Raw genomic sequence first — 20,170 nt, 5'->3', positions numbered from 1 at the left:
AGACTCTGAGCACAATGAAACAGCTTTGGCAACATTTTAGAAGCTGATATAACCAGGAGCCGAGTTTCACTCTGGATGCAACTCATTGCTCGACAAAAAGATGGGCTCTTTCTTCTCCGAGGCAGAAGCTACTGAGTAATCAGCCAACTACTGCCAACCACAGTGGAGGGAAATGTTCCGTAAGTGCAGCATTTTCCACTCTTGGCTGCTAGGCTTGCAGTAGGTGGTGTCAGATGAGAGGCTGGCCCTTGAGAGTCATTCATACTCCAAAAGGCTCTGAACTCTTTCTAAGCTGTTTCACTCTCATGAAGAAGTCAGGCAAAGAGGCAATGCCATGCTTTCTCATCTTCTCTTGACAAAGATGAACCTTGCATCCTGTTCCTGCCTTCTAAATCCACAAGCATTTCCTGCTTCAGCAGGGTGTGCTCCACAATGAAAAGAGCAGGCAAGTCTTTCCAGGTTAAGGGGTTCCAAGGCTTTCGGAGACCTACCTTTGGGCCAGGCAGAATCAATGGCAGAGGGCAGGAGAGCTCTGCAGGCTCCAGCAGCAAGCGGGTGGCACGATCAGGGCTGGCTGGGGCTCCATGGTGGGGTACAGTTTGCAGGGCACAGATAAGGCCATACACAGAAGTCATAAAACAAAATTTATCTTTAATTTGTAAGTGTCAACAGCAGTACAAAAGATGGAGTGATGACAACTAGATTAGGGTAGAGAGGACAGTCTTGAGGTAAATGAGCATAAATAGGCAGTTCTTATAGACACTCCCCTAAGGGGCCTGAGCCCCATCACGGCATATACATTATCACCCAAAGATGGCATGTTGAACATATCAGGAAAGCACCTTGTGCAAAAAGGAAAAAAAAAAGTAGCTAAGGTGCCAACATACACCAAGATAGATAAAGACAGTGTGTCTTTCAATTTTGTCTTTTCCCTTAATTATGAGGCAGAGGAGGGGAAGACTTTGAAAAGTACCACTGAAAGATGATTCAATGTTGAGTTTTATCTCACGTCAATACTGCACAACAAAATCCAAGAAGTTTGTGTAGCAACAAAGCTAAGAACAATTCATTCCTGTAAATTTGAAGAGATTTTTTTTTTATTTTTCCCATTTCTTTAATCCTTTGCAAACTTTTAATTATTATTATCAAGAGGAGAGTGTGAGAAAGATGTGATGGCAACCCTTAAGGTCATTTAAAAACTTTACACTGGACTGTACAAGATTTTTTTTTTGATAAACTATTTACATTTTCAGACTTTCAAACATATTCAAAGCAGCAATAGACACTAGTTTTTATGGTTTTTTGTTTTTTTTTTCTCTAATTGCCCAAATAGTTACCAGCCATGGGCCAAGTAGGTACCTGCATTATACATAGAATTTCTACAAAGAAAATCTGCAGTTAAAATTTGCTCCAGGGTGTATTAAATGCCCTTAGCAATTCAAGGGCCACACCCAGTGTTGCTATAGGAACCAAAGCACAGTACCTTGACAACAGAGTTGCAGTTGTCCCAACAGCCCTACACAAACTTTACACTTTGAAACAGCAGCCAGCATGTCAGTCCAGCATGTCAGTGAATTGTGCTGATTAAATTAACATAGAATACAATCTCACAATATACATCACAAACAAATTACAACGTCGGGGGAAATAAAAGAGTTACAGTAAGATAAGTTATGTAGTAACAGCTTATAAGCTTGTCTAAGGTAATAAAAATTTTACATGGCAAATACAATAATGAATGAACATAAATGCTAAGCATTCTAATTTGCTACAAGCTGGAGGAGGGTACAATAAAGACTGCACTTTCAAAAAAGCAACAACACATATGACAAAGGAAGACAAAGGGAGAATGCACATGAGCAGACCTGCAATGTGCAGCATACAAAACAGTTCAATATTTGCACATTCCCCATACTCCAAGAGCACCAGCACTGAGGCCTCACTTTATGCTTGTGGTTCTTCAGGAATAAGAAACTACTGAGCAAGATATGTCACTGAGTTGTCTTCAAGCGTTCATATTGCCACGGACACTGATTAGAAGAGTATCTGCATTAAGCATTATCTTTCTGCCCCCACCCCACCCACCCTTACCTCTGCCCCAAAGGTACCAGCATTCCAAATACTTGTTCATGAGCTTTTGGAAAGCAATCTGTCCCCAAAAGAAAAGATGGAATGGGGATGAAAAGGAAATGTGTTTGCATATCAATATTTTCAGTGATATTAGTGCAGGGGCACGCTCAATAGGATATGGCATCAGAAACAGAATATCATTGGCAGGAATAACAGACAGAAGTTGTTTATTAGGGAAGAAAACATGTCAGGGAGCAGATGACTTAAGGAAATGATGCAAGTGCTTTTGTGAAAGGACAAATGAGGTCATACAATATTATTATACTTTGAGAAGTGAGCTTAAGTGCCAACTCAATCCTTAGACAAATGTGTACAAAATCAGGCAGGGCTACAGCAACGATTTTGGTCATTTTCTCATTAAAAGGAAGACCCAGTAATAATTTCAATACATTCCTCTAGCTGCGTCTCTTTGCAGTTGTTGGCACTTGGTACGGGACTTCTCGATGATCTAAAATTACTAAGTGATTCTTTTTTCTCTCCCTAATGAGTTGGTAGAGGTCAATTCTTTGCAAAATGAGTAAATTGAGAGAAGCAGCCTCAGCTGTGCTGTTCAAGTGACCAGGCTGCCTTCCTACTGAGGGTAAATGGGCTTCCCCGAAACAATCCCTGCTTTCAGCTAGTGCCTGTGTTCCTGGCTCAGGAGGGTGTGCTCCAGAGAAGCAGCCTGGCTTCAGAAGGAAAAGAAAGCAGCCTTTAATTTCAGCCCTAGAGTGATCACACCCTTTTCAAACACCCTCAGGCTCCCGTGGGGCTAAATGTTCAGGGGAGGCCAGAATTCGACAAGCTCAATAGCACTGTGAGCCCACATCTGAATTTAGAAGTTGGCCTGGGCATTGGTGTCAGGACCCTGGCAAATCAAATCAGGCCTGAGGACAAGGCTGGAGAGTATCAAATACCTAATGAAGCAAACTGATGTGCTCCTAAAAGACTGAGTTGGATACGTGTGAAAACAACAAAGCTTCCGTACCTTCCTGGAAAAGATACTGTTTCATATCTGCCAATGAAATAGAAAAGTTGTCAGCCTGGCGGCTCACGCCTGCGAAGCGACCTTTTCTTTCTCTCTCTCTTCCTTCCTTTTTTCCTGCCTTCCTTCTTTTCTCCTTTCCCTTCCATTCCATACCGCCCTTTTTTTTAAGGAGAGGATTGTTTGCCAGTGTTCCAATTCTAAGTAACAAGGAGAACCCTGACCCTGTGTGTTCTTTAACAAAATGGAGATAACTTTTTATCTTTGATTTGAAGATACTATGGAATAGGAAGCACCGCAAAAACAAGGTTGCTTAACATTATTGACACCAAACTGACATGGTGGAACTTTTATTAATGGCCAATCTCAGAGGTGGATTTTTGCTTTTGTAATGGCATTCATGATTCTTGCTATTAAATGGTCACAGACCTACCTTAGAAGATTTATGTGGACTCACAAAGCAAACTGTCTCCTAGCTGTAGTGGAAATTTAGTATGTCCAATCATCAACTTTCTGTAAGAAACTGGGAAATGTCTGAATCTGTGGACAGTGGGTTCTGAACTGCATGAGAACCCTGGTGAAGCCTGTCCCAGCTGCAGGCCGAACACTGCTCTCTCACTGTAGCTGATAACTCACTACTGCCGTGAGGCACAGTGACTCATCAACTTTCAGTTTGGACCAACATCTATGGATAGAGAACAAAAAGGAAATACATAACTTACATCTCACTAAGAATTCATGAACCAAAAATAAATTCTATTTCTATGTTATATTTACACAATTAGAAAAATCTAAAATGAGATGGTAAAGTCATAAAAACTTTGTTTAAGCCCCACTGAAAATAAAACGAAGTGATCCCTATGATTGTCATTCTTAATTTCCATGGATATTTAGAGCCAAACTTGGCTAATAAATAAACTGCTTATACACAAAATTTAGATTCAAATACAGCATTACTGTTTGATCCAATGAAAGAGATGTTTACAATCAGATCATTCCTGAATAGCCTTTCATTTTTAAGAACATGGCTAAAAGTAACTGAACCCCAGTACTGAGGCAGAGCTGGAGCTAAAACAAAGTGTTCATACACACATGTATTTTGCATAAATAAATGAAATAACAAGACATAAAAATGACTCAAATCCGGCAACTGTGAGGCAAGCCCACACGAGTCGAAACAGATGACTTTTGTTCATGTAGTTTTCGTACAACAGTTTCACATTAGTCAGAAGTGATAAAAAATACCATTTATATCCAGTGCTTATAACACTTACGAAACAACATCTGTGAGTGTGTGTGTTTTTTGTTTTTTTTTAACTTACTACAAGCAAAATCAAGTTTCAGTCCTAAAGAACAGTCCTTTGTTCTCCACCAGCCCAGAATATTATTTTGGCATGGTCATAAAAACAAACAAAATTAACCTACTATGCTAAATGTTTGCCTTTGTGCAAAATTAATTACATACAATACAATACTAGCCATACAACACTCTACCAATGCAACAAAATAAGAGAAGTGAGAGAAAGCACAAGCGAAAGCCAAAGAGAAAGAGAAAAAAAAGAGAGTGAACTGAGGAGGAGAGGTACATAAATCAAAGAAATCAGTAAGACGATAATAAATACTCATTTTTTTTTTAGAAAAAAAGACCTCCTCCTCATTTGAAATAAATGTACAAAAACAAATTTCTAATCCCCAACCAATATGAAGAACAAAACATTCCTATCAGTACCTTAATCAGCTTATAGAGAGCACTCCCAGCTAACGGGCATAGCTGGTAATTTCTTGGCTAGACCTGTTTATTGCTATTAGGCCTTGAGCACTCTTAAATAAATACGAAGGTATGCTATTTTCTTCCAAGTGACAAAATGGCTCAAGAAATCTGATGGGGCCATTCCTATGTCCTGGTGATCAGATTCTGGGTTGTCCCATGAGATGAACTGTCCCATTCACTGACATTCTCCCACTAAACCTCTCTGGGTGAAGCCCCCCCATAGGCAACCCCTCCTGGTTTCAGGAAGGTCAAAATGGCATGGCAGAGCTCCCTGTAGTTAGGAGATGGGGAATAAAACCTCATTGCTTCCCACTCCAGCAGCATGTCTCCAAAGAAATCCTTGTGTGACAAATGCAGTTCATCTTGTTCACACATAGGTATGTCCCTATGGGGCCACAGATAAGAAGCAGCCAGAGGAACCTATCTGCTGCCCCCGGAGCTATCTGTTCCCCAGAGTTAACAGTAGGAACATCCCATATAGGGAATGTATTCCCCCTCTTCTCCTCCCCTATGGTTTTCTTTCATTCTCTAGATGTATCATGACTATTTGCCACTATCTTTGCTCTGAGGCTGTCACATGGCTTCTTGCATCCTGGAGATTTTGCAATGAACTCCCTGGATGTGCCAGCTGGGACAAGGCAACTCAGTGTAAAGGTGCCAGCCCATGACAGCTTCACTGAGATTCCTGCATGGCCCATGAGCCTGGGGCTTCAGGTTTGGCCGCAGGACTCTCCTGCCTGGCACTCACCACTGTTGACCCTTGCTGCGAATGGAATTCTGGGGGAAATGCCGCAGATGCAGACCCTACCACTCGTGAACTGAATTAGGGGAAAATTCTGGCAAAAGCCTTGAGGTCACAGTGAACCTCAGGGGCATACCTGTTTAAGTGTAAGACTATACACCTCTATTCAAATACACAGCCCTGCAGCCAGATATATACTCATGATTAAAAACAATAATAGGTTTTTAATAGTATCTTGGTTTTAGAAATGTTTCCAGGTGTTGTGGGGGCATAAAATCACTATATACACAGGGGAAGGAGGTGAAAAGGACTAAAAAATTCTTTGGGGAAGAAGGGTGAAAAACAAGAATTATTAAATTAATGCCGCCAACAATTTTTTTAAAAAATAAATAGTAAGTGGACCCTTGACATTCTGGAATGAATAAATTATTTAAGAGAAGATGTGTTAAGACTGAATGTCAGGGCTAAAGGCAAAGGGATAATGGATGTAGTGAGAGGTGGTCTCAGGCAGAGAAGACCACCCTGTCGATATCTGGTGTGGCGATTGCTCTGGTGTGTGTACGTCATACCACATCATGCACTGATGGCACGTCAAGAGGCAAACACAATTGGGTCCATGCACTGTGGCAACCTTGTTCATTCCTTACAATATCTTGTCTCCAGATTCCTGAGCACTTTACCATTTTCTGGAAAAAAAAAGTTGGTTTTCTCTTTTATTTTAAGATGCCAAAGATTGTCTAAGACTTTGCAGTGTCTCTTTTAAGACTTTCAAAATATTAAGATTCAAAAGTTAAGAAAAAGTTTGGCACATTCAAAGTTTAACTCTACACATGGAAAACTGGAATTCTGAGGCCTTTTGAATATGCTCTACATGCAGCTGCACACGCCGTGGACTTGTTCTGTTTCACAATATGAAATCCTCAGTTGTTTTCTAAGATAATTCAGAATAAAAACACATTCACAACCTGTAGGCCGGCACAGCATACCTGAGTGAGAATGTTTAACCCCATCTAAAACAGTAACTTAAACCTTTATCAACATCCAAAAGAAAAAAAAAAGTAAGACAAAAATATAAGACTTGTAAGACATCTACGGGTTGAGATAAGTTTTCAAGTCCTGGTGTCTCATATTTAATATGTCTTCACCTAAATTAAAAAAACAACAACAACAACAATAACAATAACGACAAAAAACTCAAGTTCATGAAAAATCAGGGAAAACTTAATCTGTCTCACACTTTACGAAACAATTAAGACCATTCTGCTGATGTAATTGTGGAGCCACAAATGCATGCGGGCTCTTTAAGAACTTTTTGTTGGGGTGGGAGGTGAAATGTCAGAGTACTTTAATTCAGCAAACAAAAACTCCTCAGTTGGCACTGACAGCCTCCGGGGCTTCATTTTCACTGCTATAGTCTGATTTGGGGTCATCTTCATAGTCATCATACATTTCCATTTCATCCTCTCCATTAATCATTTCATTTCCAGCTAGGCTTCCGGCATCTGTCTTCATACCATAAGTGCTCTGGATGACTGGGAGGCTGGGCTCCGGGCTGGCCGAGGTGCTAGAGCAGTCAGATGTCATCTGAGGTGATGGTGTGGTAGTTGCCATCGTGATAGCACCAGGATACACCACACCTGTTCCTGTGGTGATTGGAATCTGAGGCTGTTGCCTATATAGATTCAAAAAACAAAATAAGACAAGGGAGAAATATCTATATATGTGCTCTGTACAGCATTGGAATACACCCCTGACACTTTCCAAAGGGAGCCCTAAATAAATGTTAAATAACATTCTAAGCAAATACAATGTGACAAAGGTGTTCCCTGGAGGAGTCCTGCAAATCTCCTTGATGGCTCTGGTCGGGAGTTAAACAAGATAATGGAGCAATTCACTGACGATTTTGCATCATAAAGGCAGGGTTCTTTTAACTTGGTAAATACGGCAAAGCTTGGATAACACCTAGCATTAAGACCAAATGATGAAGTGAATTCCGCAAAGTTACATGGAAGATAATTTTTGAAGATCTCTCAGCACATTTTGAAAATCAAACTAGTGGCATGAAACGTATTATAACAACACTATTAAGCAAGTTTGTGCCTTCACCTTGGTTTAAGAACTGTATAAATCATGATGACATGGGACCTAGTATGTCCCAAAGAGTGAGATTTAGCAAAGCATGTATTTGTTATTCATATAAATGTCTACATATTTTCATGGCTGAACTTGTTAGGAAGAATCCCTGTGGAAGGATCATCTTGGATGTCATTACTGCTGAGGCCCTGGGCTGGAACTGGGGCTGGGATTAAGAGAGCCAGGAGTAAAGAGCAACTCAACAGAGTAGAGTTGCTGAGTAGACACCAGACACAGGGCCTCACCCTAGATCCCAGATGGTGCCAAGGTCTGGACACCAGTTCATTCCTCTATAATGTTACTGTAGTTTAAATAAACTTAATAGACCCTTTGTGAAGGTCACTCTCTTCCTCTGCAGGGAGACATGACTACTGTCTCTCAACTTCATTTGAGGCATTATAACTGGTACACAGGAACAAAAGATCTACCTAACCCAGAGGCTATGACTAAAATAGTATTTTAAATTACAATTGACATTTGTTTTAAAATGTCATTGTAACTATCCTTTCAGAGCCTCAGTTTCCACATGTTTATCAAAGCCAGGTCAGGGAAGTTCTTGAAGGTCCTTCCACTTTTTGTACTCAAGGCTTCAGGTCAATTATCACTTGGACAATTCTTACTGACCCTACACATTATCACTGAAACTTTCTATCCCTCTCACTCAAACAGGAAAATACCCGGAATCCATGAAGAAGTAGCTTAGTTAACTGCCATTCTTTGACATGTCCAGAAGGAACATAATTTTCTCACAAAGACCTGCATGCCCTCCAGCCTGGCAGAGGGAGAAGGGATGAAGGTGGTTTAGAAATACTGTGTGAGATACCTGTCCAAGCTGTCTTTAGCAATCTCTTTCAATCACCACAAGGCATATCACATCCCTAACATAATGTATAAAATATTATCAGATATATCACCTTACCCAACTAACATTATGACCCCATAAGTTATTTTTTCCATTTTCAGATGAAGAAAATCAGATGTTGCTTCAAGCCCTGCATTCAATAACCAGCAGAGCCAGACTGTGAATCTAAGCTATCAGCTGACTTGAATCCCATCACTCTTTCCTTTATAGATATTCAATCTACAGATACACTAAGCTCACTGTATATCATAAAAATGCCTGACTCCTATAGAGCCTGTCAGCACCTAGTTGACGCTAAGCACCTGACATTGATGCAGCTTTTATGATTCTCATGGTGAGTTTCTTGGTTGCCTGAAAGAAGCAGATAATAGCAGAATCCAAATCTATGTATAGAAACATCATATAAAATATTAGTTTCCCTCTTACTGAATCAAATTTTAAAACAGTATACTTCTGGCTTCCTAAGTTTTGGGCAAATTAACACAAATTAAATTTTATGCTAATATTCCCAAGGTATTGAATGCCTCATTAATTTTGTTTTTTTTTTGTTTTGTTTTGTTTTTTTGAGACAGAGTCTTGCTGTGTCATCCAGGCTGGAATGCAGTGGTGTGATCTCTTCTCATTGTACCCTCCACCTCCCAGGTTCAAGCAATTCTCCTGTCTCAGCCTCCCAAATAGCTGGGACTACAGGCACATGCCACCACTCCTGGCTAATTTTTTGTATTTTTAGTAGAGACGGGGTTTCACCATATTGGTCAGGCTGGTCTTGAACTCCTGACCTCAGGTGATCCACCTACTGGGGCGACCCAAAGTGCTGGGATTACAGGCATGAGCCACTGCACCTGACCACCTCATTAACTTTTTTACTGAATTTGGATAACTGCAATAAAATATTTTTGCCTTAATACACTATGAGTGTAGAGTGAAAGCTTTTACTGCAATGTTAACCCATTTTACAGATTTCTCATATTGATAAGCTGATCTATAATACAAACTCCGCATAAAAACAAACTATCAAATGATACATTTTCTTTTCACAAAGAATAAATGGTAAATTTTTGCAGTATTTTAATCAGAATATCTACATGTATAGGTCTATTGAATAAATTTAAATTGAGCTCCTATTATGTGCTGGGAACTATATTTAGATGTTTTTACATTATCTTCTTGAATCCTCATAAGAAGTCTGAGAGGTAGGTATCATTTTCCCTCTTTTACACATGAAGTGACCAATTAAGGTTCAGAAAATTCAAGCTGTTTGTTCAAGGACACGCAAGTACCATAATCAGGAGCTGAACTTTCCCCGTGTCACAAATTCTCTACTACATATCAAGATCAGGGTGAGAAAGGCAAGCTCACACTATCAGAAAAATACTTAGCAATTTAAATCAGAATCAAAATCTTCTACACTGGGCTCCACATAGTTCAGAGTATTTGGACTTTAAGCTGGTAATGGAATGCTAAAAATAAATAAGCAAATAAAACATCTGTACAATTTACTTTCTAGAGTGAGAGTGAGACGCATGATATTCAAAAGCCTAGTCCTGGTTGGTGGAGAGATAGATATTGCTGTTTTAAGCCCTCAGACAGTGCTAAAGACCAGTGAGGGTTAAAACCCAGGGGTTACTCCCCACCTTGAGGAAATGAAGGGAGTCCAGCTCTGCTAAGGGTCTCACATTCACATACAACTGTTCAAGGTTGTACATAAATGCTAGAGTGAGAACTTATCTCTGTGAGAGATGATTTCTGCCTCACCAACCCTTCTGGGAAGAAGGTTATGTGGTCTGGTGCAAAGAGCTCAGGTTCTGGAGTCAGACTGGCTTGGGTTCAAATCCCACCTGCCCCAGTTACTGGCTGTGTGATCTTGGGCAGGCTAATTCTTATCACCAACATTGCCTCTCATTGTCTTTAAATTAGAACAATCACACTTGACAGGACTATGAAGGAGATTAAGTAAAAATATATGCAAAGCATTACATTATAGAGTTGACAATCCAATGTTAATTCCCTCGCCTTTCCTCCTTTGGGAAGCTGGTGCAAACCTCACAGAGCATAAGCATGTCCTAAGTCTTGTCGGGGAGTGCACCAAGGAAATGACAAGGTAATGGTCTGGACTCTCTGTGAGTGCCAGCCCACAGGAGCCATTTGGAATTGGCAGTTAATGACACATGGTAAAACAACACTCTGGTTCACAAGCCTGGCCAAGAGAGGACTTCCTCTTTACTGTATAACTGTAAAGAAGGGCATCTGAGATGGGAAAATGTTGACATCTTCTAAGAAATGTTTAAAAAGGAAAAAGTCCCCAAAGAATAACATTTGGTTCTGCATAAACCTTTTTCTAATCATAAGTCCCTCCTTTCTCTAATGCCTGAAATATTTCCATTATACTCTCTGGAACCCAGCTGTCATCCTTACTGACTCACCTTCTTGCTCTAACTGAAACTTGGCTCTCTCTCTAGGCCACGAGTCTCCCTAAGGTCCTCATAAGAGTTGGCTATTTGCTTTCCATGCCCCTCACACGAATGGGCCTGGAGGTGGGGTAGCTCCCTTCTTAGCTCCTCATTGCCTCTTTTGACCTACTCTTTAATCCCTCAATCCTAAAAATCTCATCTTTGAATCTCATGTCACCAGATTATGTCACCTACTCATACCTTTATTTACCCCCTGCCTGATCACTCCCCCTCATGCCTTAAAGATATTAGCTCCTGGCTCACTGTTGCCATCTTATCAACATTACCTCTGCCATGATTCTTGATGACTTTGTTGTCTCTGTAGATGTTCATTCCAACACCTGGCTATCTCAGTGTGACCTCCCCTCCACTGTGATAATCTGGCCTCTTCCCTATCTTAGTTACTCCCTCTCTTGTCATACAGCAGACCTTGTCACTCCTCCCTAATCTCAATTTTAAATATCCTACTCTCTGACCACCACATCCTACTTTTCTGGTTTTCTCCCTCTAGTACCCAGTTTATGATTTCACCCCTACCCCATCTGAGGAGCTACAGTTTCCTGATCCTTCAACCCACCTTCACTACTCTCACATACATAGCAAAATGCTAACTTTAGTTCAGTCTAACTCTCTGCCTACTCTGTTTAGCCACACAGTGTAACTTAGCTGAAGAAAATACGCTGCCATACTTACTAGTCTCTAAATTTACAATTCTGTACTTCAAATAGGCCTCTGGTGCTGTTCAGCAATCATGTTAAGCATTTTCCTAGCCCATTCCTTGTTTTAGTCTCCTAGACAATTACTTCCTACCTTCTTAACTTTCCTCAAATATCCAACTTCTTATCCCCTTTTCTCACGCCATGTTAATGGCCTGGCTTTCCATTTCATGGAGAAATTAGAAGCAATCAGAAGAAACGTTTCACAAACTCCCACCATCACATTGACCAGCCTCCCTGTATCTGTGCTCCATTCTCTGCCTGCCTTCCTATATTTTGAATCAGTACATAATCCAGTATAAGACTAACTCTTCTGCTTGTGCACTGAAACTATCTGTTCTTTCTTACTAAAGATATCTCTCCAGCAATTGTCTCTCCCATCTGAATCATTAATTTTGTATAGCATTCCCACCAAACATGCTATAATCACTCGTACCATAAAAAACAAAATCAAAACCTCTCTTTTGGCTCATGTCCCCCTCCAGCTCTTGCTCCATTTCTTTGATGTCCCTTAAAGCAAAACTCTTTGAAAAGTTGTCTTTCTCCATTTCTTCTACTCAATTCTTTCTTAAATCCACTTCAATCACTCCCAATACGCCACTGAAACAGAGCTTATGAAGGTCACACCATCAATAATCTTCACATTGTTAAATCCAAAAGTCAGTTCTTGGTCCTCATGTTACCAGATATACAACACAGGCAGATTTGATATAGCTGATCATTTTCTTCTTGCTGAAACATTTTATTCACTTGTCTCAGATGCCACACTCTCCTGGTCTTCCTCCTATCTCATTAGCTGCTCCTTCTAAGTTCCTGTGCTGCTTCCTTCCCATCTCCTTGCCATCGAAGCACTGAAGTGCTCATGGATTCAATCCTTGCACTTCTTCTCTTCTCTATCTAAATTTATTCCCTTGGTGATTTTGTCTAATTCCATGGCTTTAAATATTATCTATGTGCTGACAACTTCCCAATTTATATCTCCAGTGAGCCCCTCACTCCTAAATTCTAGACTCATATATATAACTGCTTATTTCATTTGGATGTCTAAACACTGTCTCAACCTCATAGTGCAAAAAAATCCTGATCATTCTCCCACATACCTGCTCCTCTCATGGGCAACCTGGTATTGGTTAACGATTACTTCATCCTTCCAGTTGTCCAGATCAATCCATAGTAACTGTGTATCTTTCAAATCCTGTATCCAATTGATCAGCAAATCCTATTGGTTCTTCTTCAGGAATACATCTAGAACCCATCTATTTCTTTCCACCCCCACCCCTACAAACCTGTCACAAATTACCATCAACTCCAATCTGGTTTATTGTAAAAGCCTGGTTTCCTTGCTACAGGCCATTCTCCCTTCAGAAACTTCTCAACATAGCAGAGTATTCCTTTGAAAACCTAAGTCATATCAAAGCATTCCTCTGCTTAAAACTTGTCAATGCCTTTCCATCTCACTTCACAATAGCTTACAAGTCTTTTCATAACTTGGGTCCTTGTTATGAAGACTATGGCTTACAAGTCTTTTCTATTACTCTTCCTACCTACTCACTTTGCTCTTGCCATTTTGGCCTCCTTATTTCTTCTTGGAACAAGCCACAATCTTGTCTCAAAACCTTTGCAGTTACTGTTCTCTCTGCCTACATTTCCCAGATATCTGCACAGCTTGCTCCCTAACTATCCAGGTCTTTGCTCAAATGTTGCCTTCTCAATGAGGTTTTCCATGACAACCCTATTTAAAATTGCACCCCAAACTCTGAAACTTCCTACCCCTTTCACTATTTTACTTTGTTCTAAGGCACTTCCCACTATTTTTATTTATTTAATTTGTTGTTTGTTTGTTTGACTTCTATCATTAGAATATAAGCATTATGAGACAAAAATTTTCACTGACATAGTTGCAGAACCCAGGCAATGCTTGTAACATAGGAGGCACTCAATAAATATTTGTTAAATACATAAGATGAATGAATGAATGAACTGGTAAATGAGAGAAAAATAAATGAAAATCCTAGGTAATCTGTTCTAGGGAAGAAAAGTGTAATGAGACTAGCTATATGAAAATAACCATCTTTAGACACCTGAATGGTTATTCTCATAAATAAAGGGGAGATTTGTCCTCTAGAGACATGAAAGAAGAGTATTAGAACCAACCTGCAAAGTTAGCAGGAAGGCAGATTACAGCTTAGTTAACAGAAAAGAACTTTCAAGCATTAGGAGATGTTCCACAAAGGAACTAGCACCATTGGGAAGTAGTGAGCTCTCTAGCCCTGGAAGAGTTCAAGCAGAACTTAGAGAAGACTCCTACAATGGTTTAGAAGTATGTAACATTTGAGGCCCCTCCTAAGTTGCAACTAATTCTGTGGATGCAAAATCAGAAGCTAACCATCATGCTGATCTTGCTCTCTTATTATCATTATCAGCATAAAAAGAGACTTAAAAAAAAAAAAGTAACTGTACATAGCTAATTACAGTTGAAGAAACCTGGCTTTCAGTGGATTCCAAAATCTTGCTCCACCCTACCCATCTCACATTTTCTTTACTGCCAGGAAAAAGCCTTAAGCTGCCTCCCTTTTTTTTTTTTTTTTTTTTTTACAATTGAATATATCCACATTTTCCCCCACGTATTCATGCTCTCCTCCATGCAAAAGCAGGAATCGATTTCCCATAAGTCTGACCAACCCAAACTTCAAGTCCTTTCTTTAAGAATGTCCCAGGCTTGGCCATAATGTATAATAATCTCTCTTCCTCTGAGGTTTATTTGCTCTTGTCTATAAAATTAAGATTAGCAGTTCATTAAATGTTATATGCAATGCTGTACCATGTCTTCTGTGTGTATGTGTGTGTATAACACACTATTATATGCTAATTTATTCACATATGTATCTGGCTTCTCCAACTACTGATTTCTCTGAAGCTCATGTGTACAGAAATAATGTCTCATGTACTGTATTAATTTAGTAAAGTGCTGGACACATAGTTGGTTTCAAATAGGCCCTTACCAATTGACTAACAAATCAATGAACAAAATAAGAAACCCAGCCAGAAGGTTCAAGCTTTGTCTATCAGAAATTACTTTCCTAAAAAGCATTTTTCCTTCCTTTATAGATCAATTTCAAAGTCGAAATTCAAACACTGCAGATTTCACAAACAGGAATAGCTGGCAGGTATTGGGCTTTACAAATAATGAATGTGCACATCAAAACAAAATTTGTAGATGTTTGTAAAAGTATACACATGCAGTTGATGTGAACAGAGATAGTTAAGAACCCTTCCTCCCAGTCTAAGTAAAAATAGAACCCACCATTGCTACATGACTTCCAAATTACAGGAGTATTTCTGGAGTGTAATCTAGCTTTGCCAATTACAAAGTAACTACATATTTATGCTGGCAAAGCCCCATTGTTTGCTGACCATTTAGACCCTTCAAAGTGTATAAATAAAAGTAAGGAAGTTTGTTTCATTAGGAGGTAAGCCTATACATCACATATCTCTGTAGCTGATATTGCAGGAAGGAACAGAAATAATAGTAATCTGTTCACTTTAACTATTGAATCTTCTAATCCAGGGTCTTTATAGGAGGACAATACTTAAAAGAGCGTGGCTAATCTATGCTAATTTAATTGCATTTTGTAAGTGTCTTAAATAGGATTGATTCACCCTTTTTAAAACTAAGATTAAAATGGCAAATGTTCAAATCACTTATAGCACGAGGCACTGAAAATAATTATTTTAATATAATATAGAACATATACTTGGCACACAGTATTATTTTTCTAGAATTATAATATATACTTGAATTTAGAGCTTTTCATACGCTAGGCAATGTTCTAAACATTTTATAAATATTAAGTTACTCAGTCTTCAAGAAGAGTCCCGAATTTGTCATGTCATCAGTATTGTCATTCTCATTCTACATATGAGGAAACTGGGGTAGAGACAGATTAAATGCTTCCCAAAGGCAAGGGTGAGTTCAGAGGAATAAAGATTGCCATGTATTAGTTCCTACAGCCAAGGAGGTGCAGATCTAGTATTTGAGCCAGAATAGTCTGATTCCAGAATTGATGCTCTTAACTACTACACTGTACAGCCTCTGTGTGCGTAATGTCATGTCCTTACCAATATCCTTTGGTAGAAATGACATATATTTCACATTCACAGAAGCCTGGTTTACATCTCAGCTCTGCCACTAACTAGCTGTGAGGCCTCGGACAAATTAACATCTCTGAATATTGTGTTTTTCAATTGTATAGTGGGAATGATATTGCCTACCTTGTAAATTTGTTGTATTTGCAATAATCTGTATAATCTACTCAGCAGAGTATATAGCACACAGTAAGTATTCAATAATGTATCTTTATCATTGCTTAAAAAGTAGCCCTAAATTTACTATTTTACAGTAGTTTTATATCAGTGTCATGGGGAATTGGTTCTAGGATCCTCCACAGATAACAAAATGCGAGGATGTTCAAGTCCCTTTTATAAAGTGGTATAGTATTTGCATATAACCTGCACACACCCCCAATATACTTTAAACAATCTCATTATTTATAATAGCTAATACAATGTAAATGCTATGTAAACACTTGTTATACTCAATTGTTAAGGAAATGAAGACGAGAAAATAAAAGTCTGTACATGTTCCATAGAGATGCAACCACTGTAGACCTAACTACATAGTGTAACTTAGCAATAATTAACATTTTCTGGAATTAAAAAAATATATATTTTTGATACACAATTGGTTGAATACACAGATGCAGAACCCACAGATGCGGAGGGCTGAATATACCTGCATAATTCTCTATGCGTTCACAGGTAAATTACCAAATAAGTCTCAAATAAATGGAAGTATATTTGGTCATAGTTCTTTGGGAAGACATCATTGTAGCTATATGTACCCTAATGAATATTGCCTCTACATTAATAGTACCCTTATCAGGATTATTACAATATTCTGATACTTATTCTGCAAACTGAAGAGGTTAAAACCAAGGCAAGAGCTAACTTTGCTCCATTCCATATTATTGATAAATTCATTTCATAATAGCTAAGTAATAAAAAAAAAAACGAACTCATCAGCCACAGTTGTGTAGTCAGTAAAATGCATGAAAATGTTTAGCAGTATATGCACTTTTATTGGCTTGAAAGTTATGCATGTCTTTTCAAAATCAGCTATAAAAATTGATCTCAACCCATTCCATCAAGATGTCAATAGCAATATTTGAATTTTTTGTTTGTTTTTCTCTCTACTCTTACAATAACCTCATATCTAATAAAGATCAATATCCAAAGATAAACTTCAGGAAGTTAATAATCTATCAACTACAGCTACTTAAAAGAGAATACAGATCCTTAAGCAGAAATAACACCTGGTTCTATGTAGCAAGTTTTATCAAAGCTGAGCAGAGGAAAATGCTCAGCATTGAGATTAAAGAATAAGACATTCTAATCATTGTCTGCACTTCAGTAGCCCTGTTCTGCAGTCTAAAATGATCCTTCCATAAAGGACTCTCCTACACTATCAAGAGCAGGATACTTAGTCTCTAAATTTCAAAGCTCTTTTTATGCATCATATGCCACAAGCAGAGACTTCATTTTTTCCTAGTGCTAAGAGCTCTTGCTCAGATGGCACAGCCACACTCATGACTGCCACCATAGGGCTATGAGGCATATTTTGAGACAAAGTGGTAAGGACAGTTCCTCAGTCACTTGGCATGATGGGGTCCAAGATGTGAATTTGAACCTTTGCTCTTTATCACCTTTCTGTAGCCATAGAAACTCTCTAAACCTCAACTTCTTTACCTTATTTAGAGAACTACGTGATTTATAGATCTAAAATCCTAGTATACAGCAGGTAGTCAATAAATAATAGATGCTATTAAATTGTTTTATTTTACATGTACTGGTACATGTTGTGGTATTTTGATCCAGAGCTGTTTTAATGTATCCTTTAGTAAAGGGAACTAAATTCAATAGTATCACTGCAACTATTTTCAAATAAGTATTGTGTCAAGGTATTAAAACAGTACCTTTGGTAGCCTTCCAAACTGGTGAAATAGCCCCACTATGTATCACTACATACACAGAGAACACGACGGGGGAAAAGGGGAGGAATCATGAAAGGTCTCAAACTTAAACTTTGGATTGTTCAAAAGAGATTATACACTATCTTAGAGGTGTACTAACAGGATTAAAAGAGAATGTTTATCACACAATCTTAAAGTGGACTATGAATTAGTATTTTTCATAAAACCTCTAATTATCATCTGAATAGCCCAATTATACTGCATTGCACTTTTCCATGTTAAAAGCATTACCTTTACAAATGCAAGCATTTATAATATAGAGGAATTTGATAATCCTATTTTGTCATGTCTTCATTTATTAACATACTGGGATCTTTGAATAATAAAGTGGCTTAAGCTTCTCTCTATCTCTAAGAGGTTCTGTTGTGGTATAAAGAAATTCATTGATCATCTGGTGTGATATAAAATATCATTTTCTGTGATAATAAATACATATTAAATAGTAATGATAATGCTAGAGTTCACCTTTATTGATATTGTACTAAGCACTATATAAAGCACTTTTAAAAGCATTGCCTCGTTGAATCCTCTCAACAATCACACAAGATAGCTTCTGCTATTAGTTTCATTTTACACATGAGAAAACAGAGGTTAGAGAAGTTAAATAACTTGCCCAGGAAGATGGGACAGTCAGTATGTGAACCCCAGGAGTCAAACTCCAAAGCTCACACTCCTCCCCAAAACACCACAGTGTATTGCACAGATTCATGACCCACACTACTTTCATTGGCTTTGTTTTTCCTAGTCTATTTACTATTCCTTTTAAACACATGCTCTGAAACCAACTTTTTGTTCCATGGGGTTACCTCTTGAGTGCTCTTAAAAATAAATAGCTCTTTACTTCTCCTTTAAGATACCTCTTTTTCTCCCTTCAAGTGAAGCTCTCTTAGTTCCCTAGCACAGCACAGCTCCTCAATTCTCCTCTAAGTTCCAACAAATGCAGCTTCCCTCCTGCTTACTCCATTTCTCTCTCTCAAGCTGTTTCCCAAGTGTTTGCCTACTCTGAGTCCAGCTGCTTCAGGTCTGTGCCTCAAATGGCCCTCTGGGTTTGCCACCCGGCTGTGCTTCTAGGTCTGGATATGCCAGAATCTACAGTCATCTGCATCCCCACTTATCCTGACTACTGTGGTTATGAGGGGCCTCTTTTGAATGCAGACAGACAGTCAGCCAAGTCGAAATTTATACCAGAAATCTATTACCTAATTTTTAAACAAAATGACATGAAATCAGACTTGAAGATATCAAAAGCATGCCTAGTTTCTGAGTTAAGCAAGAAAATACACATTGTTACTTCTCCTACCACAGAGTAATTTACTGCAACAGGAGTTCTGGATCTTATGCCAAAAATGAGGTCCTCTAACCAATGTCAAGGCCAATTATCTTGTGGTAGATCCCACAACAAAAGCAGACTATTGTGATTAGAGTCAGAAGCACACCCAGAGAAGCTGGAAAGCTTCTGGGGATTTCTTAAGGTTAGTTTTGATTTTTTTTCCTCTCTATGTCTGCTTAAATAAACTACCAGAAACTCTGTGTGTGGGCACTGAGCATCTTAAATTGGCTGGGGAGACAATGACAGGAGTGATCAGCTGGGAGTGAGCTGTTTCAGGTTTGGCTTGATTTGAATAGGAGCCATGGTGCAAGGCTGTGCCCCTATGACACAGCAAAGATTCTCATGGCCAAGCCCCTTCACTATGTCACAACCTCCTCCTTCCCTAATCTCCTTCCCAAACATACTGCCGGTAGCCATACTACAGTTACTTACTGCAAAAGAAAGGCCCAGGTGGCTAAATTCAAGAATACTTACCCCACAGTAAAGAACTGCCTCATCTCCTGTCTCCGAGACCTCATCAGTTGCTTATACTCCCCAATTCGGAGCTTTTTGCCATCAACAATGCAGGTGCGTTTCGGTCGGGGTTTGTATTTATAGTTTGGGTACTTCTCTAAGTGGATCTTGCTTAGCCGGGCCTGCTCTTCATAATAAGGTTGCTTCTCCTGGTTGGACATGGATTTCCAGCGAGATCCTAGAAATAAAAGCAGCCTTAAGTACCAAGGTAGTCAAGGCAACATATTCCAGGCAAACACAATTAGATATACCTTCACACCACTTCACTCATCTGTGGGCTGGGTGGCTCCAATTACCACATATCACTGGCCCTCCCACCTAGACTTTTAGACTATAGTGCAAAGAACAATTTTGTGTATGATACTTTCTTGTATTATTTCTCTCAATAGTTTAAGACTGATGCTACTATAGTGTTTTAAAATATATCTTTGCTGCTTAAAGATCATTGCCTACACCAAGGTCTTTCCCAT

General features: G+C 39.0%; 1 protein-coding gene across 21 annotated transcripts in view; it reads right to left on the bottom strand.

Moving 5' to 3' along the window:
- Window positions 1-634: 634 nt before the first annotated feature.
- Window positions 635-20,170, bottom strand: part of SOX6 (SRY-box transcription factor 6) — a 665,386-nt gene continuing 645,850 nt past the window's right edge. For 20 of the 21 annotated variants that reach the window (XM_012456568.3, XM_012456580.3, XM_012456567.2 and 17 more), the window contains 2 exons: window positions 19,662-19,878; window positions 635-7,279 (listed from right to left, as the gene is read on the bottom strand). In XM_012456568.3, the coding sequence (XP_012311991.2) occupies window positions 6,976-7,279; window positions 19,662-19,878 (521 nt within the window). In that variant the 3' untranslated portion in view covers window positions 635-6,975. Of the gene's footprint in view, window positions 7,280-19,657; window positions 19,879-20,170 lie in introns of those variants that run through there. The other variant, XM_064365139.1, reaches the window with a different exon arrangement.

Source organism: Aotus nancymaae, unplaced genomic scaffold, assembly GCF_030222135.1.
Source record: "Aotus nancymaae isolate 86718 unplaced genomic scaffold, 86718_ANA_hifiasm-v0.15.2.pri h1tg000059l, whole genome shotgun sequence".
In the NCBI taxonomy this organism is placed as follows: Eukaryota; Metazoa; Chordata; class Mammalia; order Primates; family Aotidae; genus Aotus; species Aotus nancymaae.
Note: the sequence above shows the minus strand (reverse complement) of the source record. Positions and strands in the feature narration are given on the sequence as shown.